At 35.9% G+C, this 15,333-nt stretch overlaps 1 protein-coding gene across 1 annotated transcript; it reads left to right on the top strand.

The window, feature by feature from the left end:
• The first annotated feature begins 7,980 nt into the window (after positions 1–7,980).
• LOC117695381 (olfactory receptor 14A2-like) lies at positions 7,981–15,092 on the top strand. The gene is made up of 2 exons (XM_076939861.1): positions 7,981–8,275; positions 10,840–15,092. The coding sequence occupies exon 2, from the start codon at positions 10,859–10,861 to the stop codon at positions 11,864–11,866; it is 1,008 nt and encodes a 335-aa protein (XP_076795976.1). The 5' UTR covers positions 7,981–8,275; positions 10,840–10,858; the 3' UTR covers positions 11,867–15,092.
• Positions 15,093–15,333: the final 241 nt, after the last annotated feature.

Below are 15,333 nucleotides of genomic sequence, written 5' to 3'. Positions count from 1 at the left end.
ACTTAGGAGCCAATTTGACAAGTCCATTTAGCAAAATAAAATTACTATGTTCCCAAATAGGACCTATTATCTCCCCAGTCATGTGTCTTTGATCAGTTATCAATGGCAGGGGAAGCCTTGGTTCTTGTGGAACGTCTATGCCCCAACCTAAGGTAATGCTAGGGAGGTGCAGCAGGAGTGAGTGGGTGAGTAGGGGGCTCCCTCAAAGAAGCAGGAGGGGGGGAGGAGGAATGGGATAGGGGGTTTGCTGAAGTGATTCTGTTGAAGATTTTTAATTGTATGTTGGACTAAAGGCTTTGAAATTTTCCTGTTTTTTGTAATTCACTTAGTATTTCCATCAAAATATTTGGATATATGCCTTGGTTTGCAAGTTTATTTTCTTCTATAACTATGTAACTTTATGAAAGTGCTTACATTTCTTTTTTTTTTTTTGAAATTTATTTTTTTTTAATTTTTTCAGTTTATTTTTATCGGATTTTTATTTACATTTCAGATATGAGCCCCTTTCCCCATTCCCACCCCCACCCAGGAACCCCCTATTTTATTCCCCCTCCTCCTGCTTCTATGAGGATATGCCCCCACCCACCCACCCACCCGCCCACTCCCACCTCCCAACCCACAAATTCCCCCACACTGGGGCATCCAGCCTTCACTGGACCAAAAACTTCCTCTCCCACCTTTGCATGACAATGCCATTCTCCCCTACATATACAGCTGGAGTCATGGGTCCCTTCCTATGTGCTCCCAGGCTAGTGGTTTAGGCCCTGGGGAGCTCTGCTTGGTTGGTATTATTGCTCTCCTCATGGGGCCGCCAATGCTTTCAGCTCCTTCAGTCTTCTCTCTCATTCCTCCATTGTGAACCCCATGAACAGTTCAGTGGTTAGCTGTGAGCATCCACCTATGTACATTTCAGGCTCTAGAAGACCTCTAAAAAGACAGCTATATCAGGCTCCTGTCAGCATGCACTTCCTGGCATCCACATCACCATCTACCTTTGGTTACTGCACATTGGATGGATACCCAGGAGGAATAGTCTCCAGACAAACACTCCTTCGGTTCCTGTCCCATGCTTGCTCAACATATTTGTTCCCATGAGTATTTTGTTACTCCTTCTAAGAAGGATCGAAGCATTCACACTTTGGTCTTTTTACTTCAGGAGCTTAATGTGCTCTGTGAGTTGTATCTTGGGTATTGTGAGCTTTGGGGATGATATCTAATTATCAGTGAGTGCACACCATGTGTGTACTTTTGTGATTGGGTTACCTCACTCAGGTTGATATTTTCTGGTTCCATTCATGTGTCTAAGAATTTCATGAAGTCATTGTTTTTAATAACTGAATAATATTCCATTGTGTAAATTTACCACATTTTTTATTCATTCTTCTGTTGAAGGATATCTGGGTTCAATAGCTTCTGGCTATTATAAATAAGGCTGCTATGAACATAGTGGAGCATATGTCCTTGTTATATGTTGGACTATGTTCTGGGTATATGCCCAGGAGTGGTATAGCTGGGTCCTCAGGTAATGCTATGTCCAATTTTCTGAGGAACCACCAGACTGATTTCCAGAATAGTTGTACCAGCTTGCAATCTCACCAACAATAGAGAAATGTTCCTCTTTCTCCACATCTTCACCAGCCTCTGCTAATCCCTGAGTTTTTGATCTTAGCCATTCTGGTTGGTATGAGGTGGAATTTCAGGGTCCTTTTGATTTACATTTCCATGATGACTAAGGATGGTAAACATTTCTTTAGGTGCTTCTCAGCCATTCTATTTTCCTCAGTTCAGAATTCTTTATTTAGCTGTATACCCCATTTTTTACTAGGGATATTTTGTTGTCTGGAGTCTAATTTCTTAAGTTCTTTGTATATATTAGATATTAGCCCTCTATCAGATGTAAGATTGGTAAAGATCTTTTCCCAATCTGTTGGTTGCAATTTTGTCCTATTGACAGTGTCATTTGCCTTACAGAAGCTTTGCAATTTTATGAGATCCCATTTGTCAATTCTTGATCTTAGAGCATAAGACACTGGTGTTCTATTCAAGAACTTATCCCATGTACCCAGGTATTCAAGGGTCTTTCCCACCTTCTCTTCTATTAGTTTCAGTGTATCTGGTTTTATGTGAAGGCCCTTTATCCACTTGGACTTGAGCTTTGTACAAGGGGATAAGAATGGATCGAATTGCATTTTTTTTTTTTTACATGCTGACCTCCAGTTGAACCAGCATCATTTGTTGAAAATGCTGTCTTTCTTCCACTGGATGGTTTTAGCTCCTTTGTCAAAGATCAAGTGACCATAGGTGTGTGGGTTCATTTCTGGGTCTTCAATTCGATTCCATTGATCTATGTGCCTGTCTATATAACAATACAATGCAGTTTTTATCACTATTGCTTTGTAGTACAGCTTGAGGTCAGGGATGGTGATTCCTTTAGAAGTTCTTTGTTTGTTGAGAATAGTTATTACTATCCTGGGGTTTTTATTATTCCAAATGAATTTGCAAATTTCTCTTACTCTCTCTATGAAGAATTGAGTTGAAATATTGATGGGGACTGCATTTTATCTATAGATTGCTTTTGGCAAGATGGCTGTCTTTACTATATTAATCCTGCCAATCCATGAGCATGGGAGATCTTTCCATCTTCTGAAATCTTTTTTGATTTCTTTCTTCAGAGACTTGATGTTCTAGTCATACAGATCTTTCACTTGCTTGATTAGATCACACCAAGGTATTTTATATTATTTGTGACTATTGTGAAAGATGTCATTTCACTAATTTCTTTCTCAACCAGTTTATCCTTTGTGTAGAAGAAGAGAACTGATTTGTTTGAGTTGATTTTATATCTAGCCACGTTGCTAAAGTTGTTTATAAGGTTTAGGAGTTCTCTGGTGGAAGTTTTAGGGTCCCTTATGTATACTATCATATCATCTGCAAATAGTGATATTTTGACTTCTTCCTTTTCTATTTGTATCCATTTGACTTCTTTTTTGTTGTCTAATTGCTCTGGCTAGAACTTCCAGTACTATACCGAATAGGTAGGAAGAAAGTGGGCAGCCTTGTCTAGTCCCTGATTTTAGTGGGATTGCTTCAAGTTTCTCTCCATTTAGTTTGATGTTGGCTACTGGCTTGCTGTATATTGCTTTTACTATGTTTCTGTATGTGCCTTGAATTCCTGATCTTTCCAAGACTTACCATGAAGGGATGTTGAATATTGTCAAATGCTTTCTCAGCATCTAGTGAGAGATCAGGTAATTTTTTTCTTTGAGTTTGTTTAGATAGTGGATTACATTGATGAATTTCCAAAAATTGAACCATCCCTGCATTCCTGAGGTAAAGCCTACTTGATCATGAGGGATGATGGATTTGATCTGTTTTTGGATTCGGGTTGGAAGAATTTTAATGAATATTTTTGCATCAATATTCATAAGGGAGATTGGTCTGAAGTTTTCTTTCTTAGTTGTGTCTTTGTGTGGTTTAGGTATGAACATAATTTTGGCTTCGTAGAACAAATTGGGTAGTGTTTCTTTTGTTTCTATTTTGTGGAATAGTTTCAAGAGAATTGGTATTATATCTTCTTGGATGGTCTGCTAGAATTCTGCGGTAAAACCATCTTGTCCTCGACTGTTTTTGTGGGGAAACTGTTAATGACTGCTGATATTTCTTTAAGGGTTATGGGACTGTTTAGATGGTTTATTGGCTCCTGATTTTACTTTAGTACCTGGTATTTGTCTAGAAAATTGTCCATTTCATTCAGATTTTCCAGTTTTGTTGAGTATAGACTTTTGTAGTAGGATCTGATGATTTTTTTAATTTCCTCAATTTCTGTTGTTATGTCTCATTTTTCAGTTCTAATTTTATTAATTGGATACTGTCTCAGTGCCCTCTGGTTAGTCTGGCTAAGGCTTTATCTATCTTGTTGATTTTCTCAAAGAACCATCTCCTGGTTGTATTGATACTTTGTATAGCTATCAAGTTGTTAGTGTATGATCTCCCCAGTTTCTTTTTGTAGGCACTTAGAGCTATGAGTTTTCTTCTTAGCACTGCTTTCATGGAGTCCCACAAGTTTTGGTATGATGTGTCCTCATTTTCATTAAATTTTTAAAAAGTCTTTAATTTCTTTCTTTATTTCTTCCTTGACTAAGTCATCATTGAGTAGAGCATTGTTCACTTTCCATGTGTATGTGGGCGTTGAATTGTTTTTCTCATTATTAAAGACCAGCCTTAGTCAGTGGTGATCTGATAGGGTGCATGATGTTATTTCAATCTTTTTTTATCTGTTGAGGCCTGTTTTGTGACAATTATATGCTCAGTTTTGGAGAAGGTATCATGAGGTGCTGAGAAAAAGGTATATTCTTTTGTTTCAGAATGAAATGTTCTATAGATATCTGTTAAATCCATTTGGTTCATAACTTCTGTTAGTTTCACTGTTTCTGCTTAGTTTCTGTTTCCATGATTATCTGTCCATTGCTGAAAGTGTGGTGTTGAAATCCCCCACTATTATTGTGTGAGGTGCAATGTGTGCTTTGAGCTTTACTAAAGTTTCTTTTACGTATGTGGGTGCCCTTGCATTTGGCGCATACATGTTCAGAATTGAGAGTTCATCTTGGTTGATTTTTCCTTTGAGGAGTATGAAGTGTCCTTCCTCATCTTCTCTGATAACTTTTGGTTGAAAGTGATTTTATTCAATATTAGAATGACTACTCCAGCCTGTTTCTTGGGACCATTTGCTTGGAAAATTCTTTTCCAACCTTTTACTCTGAGGTAGTATCTGTCTTTGTCACTGAGGTGCATTTCCTGTATGCAGTAAAATTCTGGGTCCTGTTTATGTATCTAGTGTGTTAGTTTATGTCTTTTTGTTGGGGAATTGAGTTCAATGATGTTAAGAAATATTAAGGAGAAAGATTGTTGCTTTCTGTTATTTTTGTTATTAGAGGTGAAATTATATTTGTGTAGCTATCTTCTTTTGGGTTTGTTGGAAGATTGCTTTCTTGCTTTTTCTGGTTTGTAATTTCCTTCCTTGTGTTGGAGTTTCCGGTCTATTATCCTTTGTAGGGCTGAATTTTTGGGACAATACTGTATAAACTTCATTTTGTCACAGAATATCTTGGTTTCTCCATCTATAATAATTGAATGTTTTGCTTGGTATAGTAGTCTGAGCTGGCATTTGTGTTCTCCTAGGGTCTGTATAATATCAGTCTAGGATCTTCTGGCTTTCATAGTCTCTGGTGAGAAGTCTGGTGTAATTCTGATAGGTCTGCCTTTATATGTTACTTGACCTTTTTCCCTTACTGCTTTTAGAATCTTTCCTTTGTTTTGTGCATTTGATATTTTGATTATTATGTGACGGGAAGAACTTCACTTCTGATCTAGTCTATTTGGAGTTCTGTAGACTTCTTGTATGTTCATGGGCATGTCTTTCTTTAAGTTAGGGAACTTTTCTTCTATAATTTTGTTGATGATATTTACTGGCCCTTTAAGCTGGGAATCTTCACTCTCATCTATACCCATTATCCTTAGGTTTGGTCTTCTCATTGTGTCCTGGATTCCCTAAATGTTTTGGGTTAAGAGCTTTTTGCATTTTGCATTTTCTTTGACAGTTGTGTCAATGTATTCCATGGTATCTTATGCACATGAGATTCTCTCTTTTATATCTTGTATTATGTTGGTTATGCTTGTGTCTATGATTTCTGATTTCTTTTCTAGGTTTTCTATCTCTAGGTTAGTCTCCCTTTGAAATTTCTTTATTGTTTCTACTTCCATTTTTAGATCCTGGATGGTTTTGTTTAATTCCTTCACTTGTTTGGTTGTGTTTTCTTGCAATTCTTTTAGGGATTTTTGTGTTTCCTCTTTTAGGGCTTCTACCTGTTTACCTGTGTTTTCCTGTATTTCTTAAGTGAGTTATTTATGTCCTTCTTAATGTCCTCTATCATCATTATGAGATGTGAGTTTAATTCTAAATCTGTCTTTTTTGGTGTGATGAGGTGTACAGAACTTGGTATGCTGGAAGAACTGGGTTCTGATGATGCCAGGTAACTTTGGTTTCTGTTGCTTATGTTCGTGTGCTTGCCTTTCGCCATCTGGTTAATCTGCAATCACTGTCTCTGACTAGAGCCTGTCTTTCCAGTTAATCTTTCTTGTGTCAGAATGCCTCAGAGTCTAGATGTCTCTGTGATCCTGAGCTCCTAGGTGGAAGAACTCCTGGGACTCAGGCTGCCTCTGGGATCCTAAAATCCTGCTGCTCTGAGTGGAGTAGCTCCTCTAGAGTAGCTCAGGATAAAGTATCTTCATGGGACCAGACCAGCTTGGTGTCTTCCCCAACCAATAGTACCAAGTGAGGGGCAGAAGGGGAGTGGTATTCTGAAGGAGCAGGGTTTGGGGTTTGGGTGGCTGATGTGTCTTGAGTTTTCCAGGCTCCCAGTTGGGGCTCTGTGGTGTGGGGTAGTAGGAGAGTGTTCTTACCTGCTGCTCTGAGTTCAGTGGGTCCTCTAGTGTGGTTCAGGATATGGTGTCTTCACAGGAGCAGACCAGCTAGGTGTCTGCCCCAGCCACAGGGAGCTTACATTTCTTAGAAAGCCCTTTGATGACTGCATAGTGTGTTAACACACTTATACAAGGAATAGCAGGTGAAATGTGGTTATTTGTGATTTGTACATGTTTATTTAACTCCCTAATTATAAAATGTTTTAAACACTTCATTTGATTAATAGAGTATTCTCCTATTGTGCTCCTTTGCAAAAATTGATAATACCAACATTTTCATGTTTATTTTTTTGTGAAGCATTCATGCACTGAATTTCCATTTAAACATGTTCCAATACCTCCATTATATTTGCGATGTGTGAATTGTGAACCATAAAAGAGAAAATTATGAACTCAATTATTTTCATCAACCTTAAAAAAAATCTTTCTTTTTGTATTTAAGTATAAATCCTGAGAATTCATTACTGCCATTTCTAGTATGTAATAATAGGACTGAAATATGAAAATTATATTATGTGTATATGTTTGTATAAGACATAAGATACATATGCCAAAATACAAACACACATACACACACACACAGAGAGAGAGAGAGAGAGAGAGAGAGAGAGAGAGAGACTATGATTTTCAAAAATCTATTGATTGTCTAAATGAAATACATTAAAATCCCAATAAGAGGCTGACAAGGTGTGTCAATTAGAAAGAATATTTGCTTATAAGCATGAAGATCTGAATCTGGATCCCCAACACTCACATAAAATGGCCATATATGTTGTCATCCCAGGCTGGAAAATAGAGGGTAGACAGGGATAGGAAGATTTTGAAGGTGAGCTGAGCATCAACAGTCTTAACTGGAGTCTCTTCTGCTTCATAATTACAAATACAATGGGACCTCATGCCTTTTCTGCCATCATAAATTTGTATACTCAAAACATAAGACCAAGTAAGCCTTGGTTTTCTTAATTTATTTTTGTTTTTGTTTCATTGTTGGTGTTTTTAATTATTTAGTTTTCTTTTTTCATGTGCTTTGTTACAAAACAATGAATAAAATAACTAATAAGATATCCCAGAATCCTTAGGTAAAGTTTCTCTACATATTCTAATATTTACTAACAACTATAATAATTTGGCCTATAATTTTATGTTTAGTATAATTTAGAGTATATGTACTTAGTTTATTATACTCTGGTGGAATCTGTAAGTCATATTCTTCTTGAGCTCTTCTACTGTATTCTGGGGATTGATCAGTCCCTCCTTCAAGATGTACCAAGTATATCACAAGTGTCTTAAGTGAAAAGTAAATATGAGAAAGGTTACTAAGAAAGACTTTTCCTTGGGGATTTTTAAATTAATTAATTAGTCAAGTAATTAATTTACATCCTAAGCATTGCCTCCAGCTGTCCTCACTGAGAGGATGGGGTATCTTCTGTATATCCTCCCACAACATCAAATCTCTGCCAGACTAGGTGCATCCTCTTCCACTGAGGCCAAAGAAGGCAACCCTGTTGAAGAATGGATGCCACAGTCTGGTGATAGCTTTAGGGAGTGCTTCTGCTCCAGTGGTTTAGAGGTCCACTGGGAGAGTGAGCTGCACATCTGCTGCATATGTGTCATGGACCTTGTTCAAATTCTTGTGTGTTCTTTGGTTGGTGGCTCAGTTTTTAAGAGTTCTCAGAGGTCCAGGTTAGTTCCTTTGGGTAATTTTAAGACAATAGGCAAATGAGATAAAAAGAAGTGTTAGAGACCTTTGGATAACACACTCTTTCAAAGATATCTTATCAAGATTTATAAGGAGGTAAATGATGTTTCTGTTTATATTTACTTGATTCTATTTTAGCGAAAGATTAAAGTTTAACACAGAATTTTGAATGCTATCAGAGGCCTAAATTGTAACTACATGTCATGACTAGAGAGTTTACAAATTTTAGGTGATCCACCAACAATTCAATGTTAATATGTAAATATATATATGTATATATATACATATATATATATTTCTCAATTGCACCTGTTGGAAGATCTTCCTACATATGTCTGGACTAATAAGTTTTCCAGGAATTTTAGGAATCTGAATTATTTTAAAGTATAAATTCAAATTTTTGTTGATAAAATATTAAAATACTCTGCTCCAAAACAATGATTTAAATCTAAAGATATTTGGAGAACTAGGGAGTTAGGGTGGATACCAAAACAATGCAAGCTATGAGTGATTTCTTCAACCATGTATCTTCATCTGGATGGTTACAATAGCTTGATAAAAGTCATCACTATTCTCATCTCCCTGATATATATTTTTCCTGTTCAAAATAGCCTCTCCTAATCCTGTTCAATTGTTCATTTGTACTCTCCATTTGGTGAGAACTGAAGCCTTGTTTTATTAAGCAGCCACACACATAGCTAATCTCTAAACTAAGACTTAATTATTTCACTCTCTTAGGATTTGTTTATTTTACATTACTTTAAAGTGCTTCCATTTTGTGCCTCTTCAGGAGCACAAGCTTTTTACTGCCCACAAAACTCTCTATTTTTGTTACTATGAATTAGTTCCACCTCTAATGTATCTGTTACATTGTATTATTTTTCAATAAATAGTAAGTCAGTACCTAAACCTAGTACTTTCAATGTACTAGGTTTGCAATGTAACTTCAGACAGAACTTGACTATACACAGGATATCAGAATATGTGGAAAGTAAAAAGTCATATCATAAAACATGCTGTGAGAAATACAGAGGAACAAGTAGAGGAAGTATTTTTGGTGTGGTGGTGTCTTAAGATTCCTTTATGAACAAAACATCAGAAAATTTTGACATGTTTTATTACCAATGTGAGTAGTTGAACGATTTGAAAGTTTTTTAACTGTATCTCTTTTTAAATACATATTTACTATTTTTCTTTTCTGTGTATCTGTGTTTTTCTGCACTTATACTTGTGTACGTTGTGCCTGAAAAGGGATTATAGATGCTAGAAATAATCATTAGATTATTTGAAAATGAAGTTACATTGTGAACCATTGTGTCAATTTTAGAACCTGACTTCCTGTTCATGTGTTTTCTAACTGCTGAACTGAGTCTCCAGCCACTCGCCATTTTTTTTAACTTTCATTTTTTTTCTTTTCATTTCATTTGTATTTTTGAGAATATAATTTAATGACAATATTTCCCTTTTCCCTTACCTCACTCTAAATCCTCCCATATACTTTTCCTCTCTCATTCAAATTCATGTCCTCTTATTTGTTATTGTTTCTTTTTCTTGCTAAGAGAGACTGAGCGTTTACAATTATAACAGATCACTTTTTGACACATAAATGGAAATTGATATACACAGGAATTTAAATGGCTTTGTTAGGAAAACTATGTCTTGGGAAGTTTGGCTTTAGAGACTTCATGCAAATTAGAAATGGTTAATCATCAGAAAAAAGCAAATAAAAAATTTAACAGTCTGGGAAGGAGTTTGATAAATGTAAACATGTGTGGTAACTAGGTATTTGAAAATAGTAAGACATTCATGAATTATTAGTAAAGAAGAATAAAGCTATGGATTCTCAAGCACTCCTAGTAAAAGGTAGCCTGCTTGATCTTTATCTCAGTTCTGGACATACGGAATCTTATCAGTCCCCAACTGATCCATAGAATACTGCTTGTTATATAAAAGGAAATATTCATTTGCACTAAAAATAAATAGGTGTTTATCTATCAGATGTATGATCTGTACAGTAGACAAATTGTTGCTTAGGAAATGATAATTCCTGTTTGGGGGATATCATAATGAAGGGATTTACATGAAATAAGCTTCTGTTCAAGAAAGATAGTAGCTAATAAATGAAAACATCCAGTGCCAATCTAAGAGTAACAAATACATGATCAATGGTGGCAATAGGCAAACTTTTGAAAATATTATAGGTGCTCAGGTCTTTATCCCTGAAGTAGGACATTTACTAATGTCAGGTGAAGGCCCCTTGAATGGTAAATATGGCTATGCAAACTTGATCAGTGCTCTGACCCAAGATTAGGACAAAGTAAATAAAATAGTGAAGGGAATGAGACTTTCTGCAGTTTTTTGCCCACTAGACAATTGCAGTTTTATGTAAAGAATAACTGAATTAGGAAAAACAGCATACAGATATGTTTTGATTTTCTAATAATTTGTAACAAAACAGTACAATAAATTGTTATAAACGATAATTTGTTACAACTCATGTATCAAGTGAAAGTAGCACCTTGCAGAAAGATAAAGTAGAGGCTTTAGCAATTCGGAAGTATCAATATAGGTTCCAGGGTTCATTCCCATATAACATTTATGAACATGAGTGTAACTATTTGTAACTATATCAGTTTTTGTTCATTTCTCCCTCCTGACAGACCATGGGAAAAATTGAGAATGGCCAATGTCACTAGAATAACTGGATTCATTCTTATGGGATTCTCAGATGTTCCTGAGCTACAGACTGTATGTGGGCTGTTCTTCCTGGTAATGTACCTAGCAGTCATAATGAGTAACCTCCTCCTCATCACTCTCATCACTATGGACCTGAAACTCCAAACACCGATGTACTTTTTCCTGAAGAATTTGTCCCTGTTCGATGTCTTTCTTGTGTCCATCCCAATCCCAAAGTTCATCATCAATAGCCTAACTCACAACAACTACATTTCCATACTGGGTTGTGCCTTTCAGATACTTTTAATGACGTCCTTCTCAGCAGGTGAAATATTTGTACTGACTGCAATGTCTTATGACCGCTATGTTGCCATCTGCTGTCCACTGCATTATGAGGTTATCATGAGTGGTGAGAACTGTGTGCTGATGGTGGGTGTTTCCTGGGCTACTGGAGTACTTTTTGGAGCCATATATACAGCTGGCACATTTTCCATGCCTTTCTGTGGCTCCATTGTGATCCCACAGTTTTTCTGTGATGTTCCTTCTTTACTAAGGATTTCCTGCTCTGGATCACTCATGATCATTTATATAAGTCTTGGGATTGGTATGTGTCTATGCATGTCTTGCTTTATCTGTGTAGTGATATCCTACTTTTACATTATCTCCACTGTACTGAATATTCCTACCACTAAAGGTCAATCTAAAGCATTTGCCACCTGCATCCCCCACCTCACTGTCTTCAGTGTTTTTATTGCCACTGCTTGCTTTGTCTATCTGAAGCCACCCTCAGATGTACCATCAATTACAGACAGGCTATTTTCTGTGCTATATACTGTGCTTCCACCAGCACTTAATCCTGTGATCTACAGCCTGAGGAACAGTGATGTCAAATGTTCTCTGAGAAGGTTACAGGAAAATCTCTGCCCAAGGGATTCACATCACTTAACAGTTCAGCGCTTTTGTCAGTGTTATAGTGCCTCACAAGTTACAAGCAAGTTTTTTAATTTTTGAATTTAAAAAGACAACAGTATCTGCACTGCTGTGATAAAGCTGTTCTCTTTGGAGAAATATAACTTTTGAAAAGGATTGATGATTTTCTTTTTATGTTAAGATTCAATAGCTGTTTATTGATAACACATTTTCTCATTCATTTACAAATAAAAACAAAACTTAACAACAGCCAAATTACATATGAGGTAAATTCATGTTAGGTTTCTTTTTTTTTTTTTTTTTTTCAGTTTCTGTCCCATGTTTTGTTTCCATATTTGCTCCCTTGAGTATTTTTGTTACTTGTTCTAAGTAGAACTGAGGCATCCCCTCTTGGTCTTCCCTCTTCATGAGCTTCATGTGGTCTGTGGGTTGAGTCTTCGCTATTCCAAGCTTTTGGGCTAACATCCGCTTATCAGTGAGTAAATACCATGTGTGTTCTTTTGTGATTGGGTTAATTCACTCAGGGTGACATTTTCTAGTTCCATCCATTTACCTAAGAATTTCTCAAATTCATTATTTTTAATAGCTGAGTAATACTCCATTGTGTAAATGAACCACATTTTTTTTTTTGTATCCATTCCTCTGTTGAAGGACATCTGGGTTCTTTCCAACTTCTAGCTATTATAAATAAGGCTGCTATGAACATAGTGGAACATATGTCCTTGTTATATGTTGGAGCATCTTCTGGGTATAAGCCCAGGAGTGGTATATCTGGGTCCTCAGGTAGTGCTATGTCCAATTGTCTGAGGAACTGCCAGACTGATTTCCAGAGTGGTTGTACCAGCTTGCATTCCCACCAACAATGGAGGAGTGTTCCTCTTTCTCCACATCCTCGCCAGCATCTACCATCACTTGAATTTTTTATCTTAGCCATTCTGACTGGTGTGAGGTGGTATCTACGCTAGTCTTTCTAGTAATTAGAAAGAACAGGTAAGAAGCTAACACAGTAGGCCTGGTATCTACTTGGCTCAATCCTTAAAGTAGTATCAAATGCTTAAAGCAAAGACAAATCTGAAGGAAGATCATATGATACAAGTTATAAAAGATATATAGTAACCACTTAGGTTGAATATATTATTATAAATACACTGGAGAGTTGGATATTTGTGTGATTGTTTTTCTATAGTTTCTCCTGAATCCATTACTGACATTTGAATGAAGACAGGCTCATAAGTCTAAGGGATGAGTTGAAATTATCTTAAAAACTTGAGAGAATTTAAAAAACACAAAACCCCTTCTAAACTACTGCTAGGGAGATGAGACTCTCTGAATATCATACCAATATGGAAAGGGTCAAAGGGTCCTCTGTTTGGTGAATCTATCTGAACTTTGTTCATTGAACAAGCTAGCAACTACTCTGAGCTGTCACTACTACTGGGCATAGAAGATTTTGATTGCTGTGAATGTCTTTGGTCCTCTATGTTCCTTTAAGAAAATAATCTTTTAAATATACTAGTTCACCAAGTTGGACTTGGATGGAACTACCTTAGTCTTCCTTTGGTTCTTTATCTGATGTGAGTAGGTATTGTTTCTCCACAGGAAAAATTAAGATAACAGCTATGCTTGTCCTTCAGCCTGCTTGGAGTGCAGAAGAATATCACCTTATAATATGTGCAGTATACACCTGCAATACTCCTCAGTGTATGCAAAGAATATATTGAACCTACTACAATTAGAGACTAAATCACTTTTCACTTAAAGATTTGTTTTGAGGCGATTTTACCATTATGTTCAAACAAATAAGATATTCTTTGCTGCCTATGAACTCTCTAGAGATTCTATATATTTTTACAATAATTATTTGTCTTTTTATTTAATTAGTTTCCATTTATATAAAAATACAATATTTGTCATGAGGCTTTCATAAAATATAGCCACTGTAAATTATAGTAACAATGTTTTATAGTCACTTTGACTTAAGTTTACTAGGTGGTAGTCATGGATTGAAGCAATGTTCATCTACCTTATATCCTATCTCATTATAGACATACATATTGAGACACATCACTTCCCTCTATTCTCAAGTCAGAAAACAAATGTACTTATCATTCTGGGATACACTTTGCTATCTCTAAAACAACTGCTGATAATAAATCCTCTGAGACATCTACAGTTTCCTTAAAACCTTCATCCAGCCACCAGTATATTAATTTCCACTAATGAAAATTAATGGTAATAAGTACAACTTATAGAAAAATGACCCAACTCTGATTGACACTACTTCAAAGTCTAGATATACATAATTTTGATTGATTGAATATCAATATAATCTCAAGACATAAATTACAACAAAGAAAAGAGACAAACTACATCACCCTAGAGACTCCCATTAACATTAGCTGACTCATAAACAATACCATTCTCCCTGATCTAACACGCTCTCCACAAGGTCTCTCTCTCTCTCTCTCTCTCTCTCTCTCTCTCTCTCTCTCTCTGTTTGATGTTCAGGACACACCTGTTTTTACTTTACAAATACACTTTTGTTTACTGGTCTTTTGTGTCCATTTATCAGTTAACTCATTACTGAGGCTAAAAATATAGAATGAAAGTCTTCTGACTTTCCTTGCCAAACTCCCTAAAATATTTGTAATCTTAACTAAAATACACTTTTTTTCTGATTTACTGAGAACACTCAGCATGAACTCACATGAAAAATATTGATCCTAGATCTAGTTAATATAACTTCTTATTTTTATCTTTTGTCCTACCACTTCTTGACACATACTATGGTCTTCTTTCTCAGGGTTTAATCTCAAATATTTACTGGAAGCACAAGTCAAATAACTAGAAGCCACTTACCTTGTTCACCTTCTAGTCATGAAAGACAATATGATGAATAGGACGTTCAAGAGACATCAAGAATAGGACACAAAACAGATGAGATTGAGAAGAGTTATAATTCCTCTCAACCACAATTTACATATAACAAAAGAGTATACCTGTAGGATGTGTTCAATATGTCAATAACTTATAAAGAGTTATGTGGGTTTTAGGCTTATGAGTATTGCACCTTTGACATTATTTCATAAATAATAAAAGTTTCTAAAGTAAATTGAGATATTTAGACAAAGAAATCTAAGAGAAAGGCTAAAATTTAAAATATCATTGTATGTAACAAAAAGACAAGAGGACAGTGAGCCAGAAAATGCTACTAAGCAACTACGGGATATTGGTGATGAGGACAGGTACTAAGCAACTACGGAATATTGGTGATGAGGACAGGGTTGCTTTCAAAAGGCTCAAAGAGTTTAATAGAAGACCAAAATTTTTAAACTGCTCCAGAAAACACTCCAAGTTAGAGAGAAAGGTAAAGATGTATTTTTCACATTTATTTTTATTTTTTGGAATTTTATATGTGGCTGCTGCATTTATTGCCTTTCTCCTCACTTCTACTTCTTCCATGTCTTTCTCTCACCTTCTCTCAAATATTTATCCTGTTTAAAAATTATTGTTGTTATACACACACATACACACACACACACACACAC

The sequence above is a fragment of the Arvicanthis niloticus genome, chromosome 1 (genome assembly GCF_011762505.2).
Source record: "Arvicanthis niloticus isolate mArvNil1 chromosome 1, mArvNil1.pat.X, whole genome shotgun sequence".
Classification (NCBI taxonomy): Eukaryota; Metazoa; Chordata; class Mammalia; order Rodentia; family Muridae; genus Arvicanthis; species Arvicanthis niloticus.
The sequence above is the reverse complement of the archived record's forward strand: the minus strand, read 5'-3'. Positions and strand labels throughout refer to the sequence as shown.

Bases quoted from the DNA above. Each gene is read 5' to 3' on its own strand.
- LOC117695381 (XM_076939861.1), top strand. From the start codon at position 10,859: ATGGCCAATGTCACTAGAATAACTGGATTCATTCTTATGGGATTCTCA.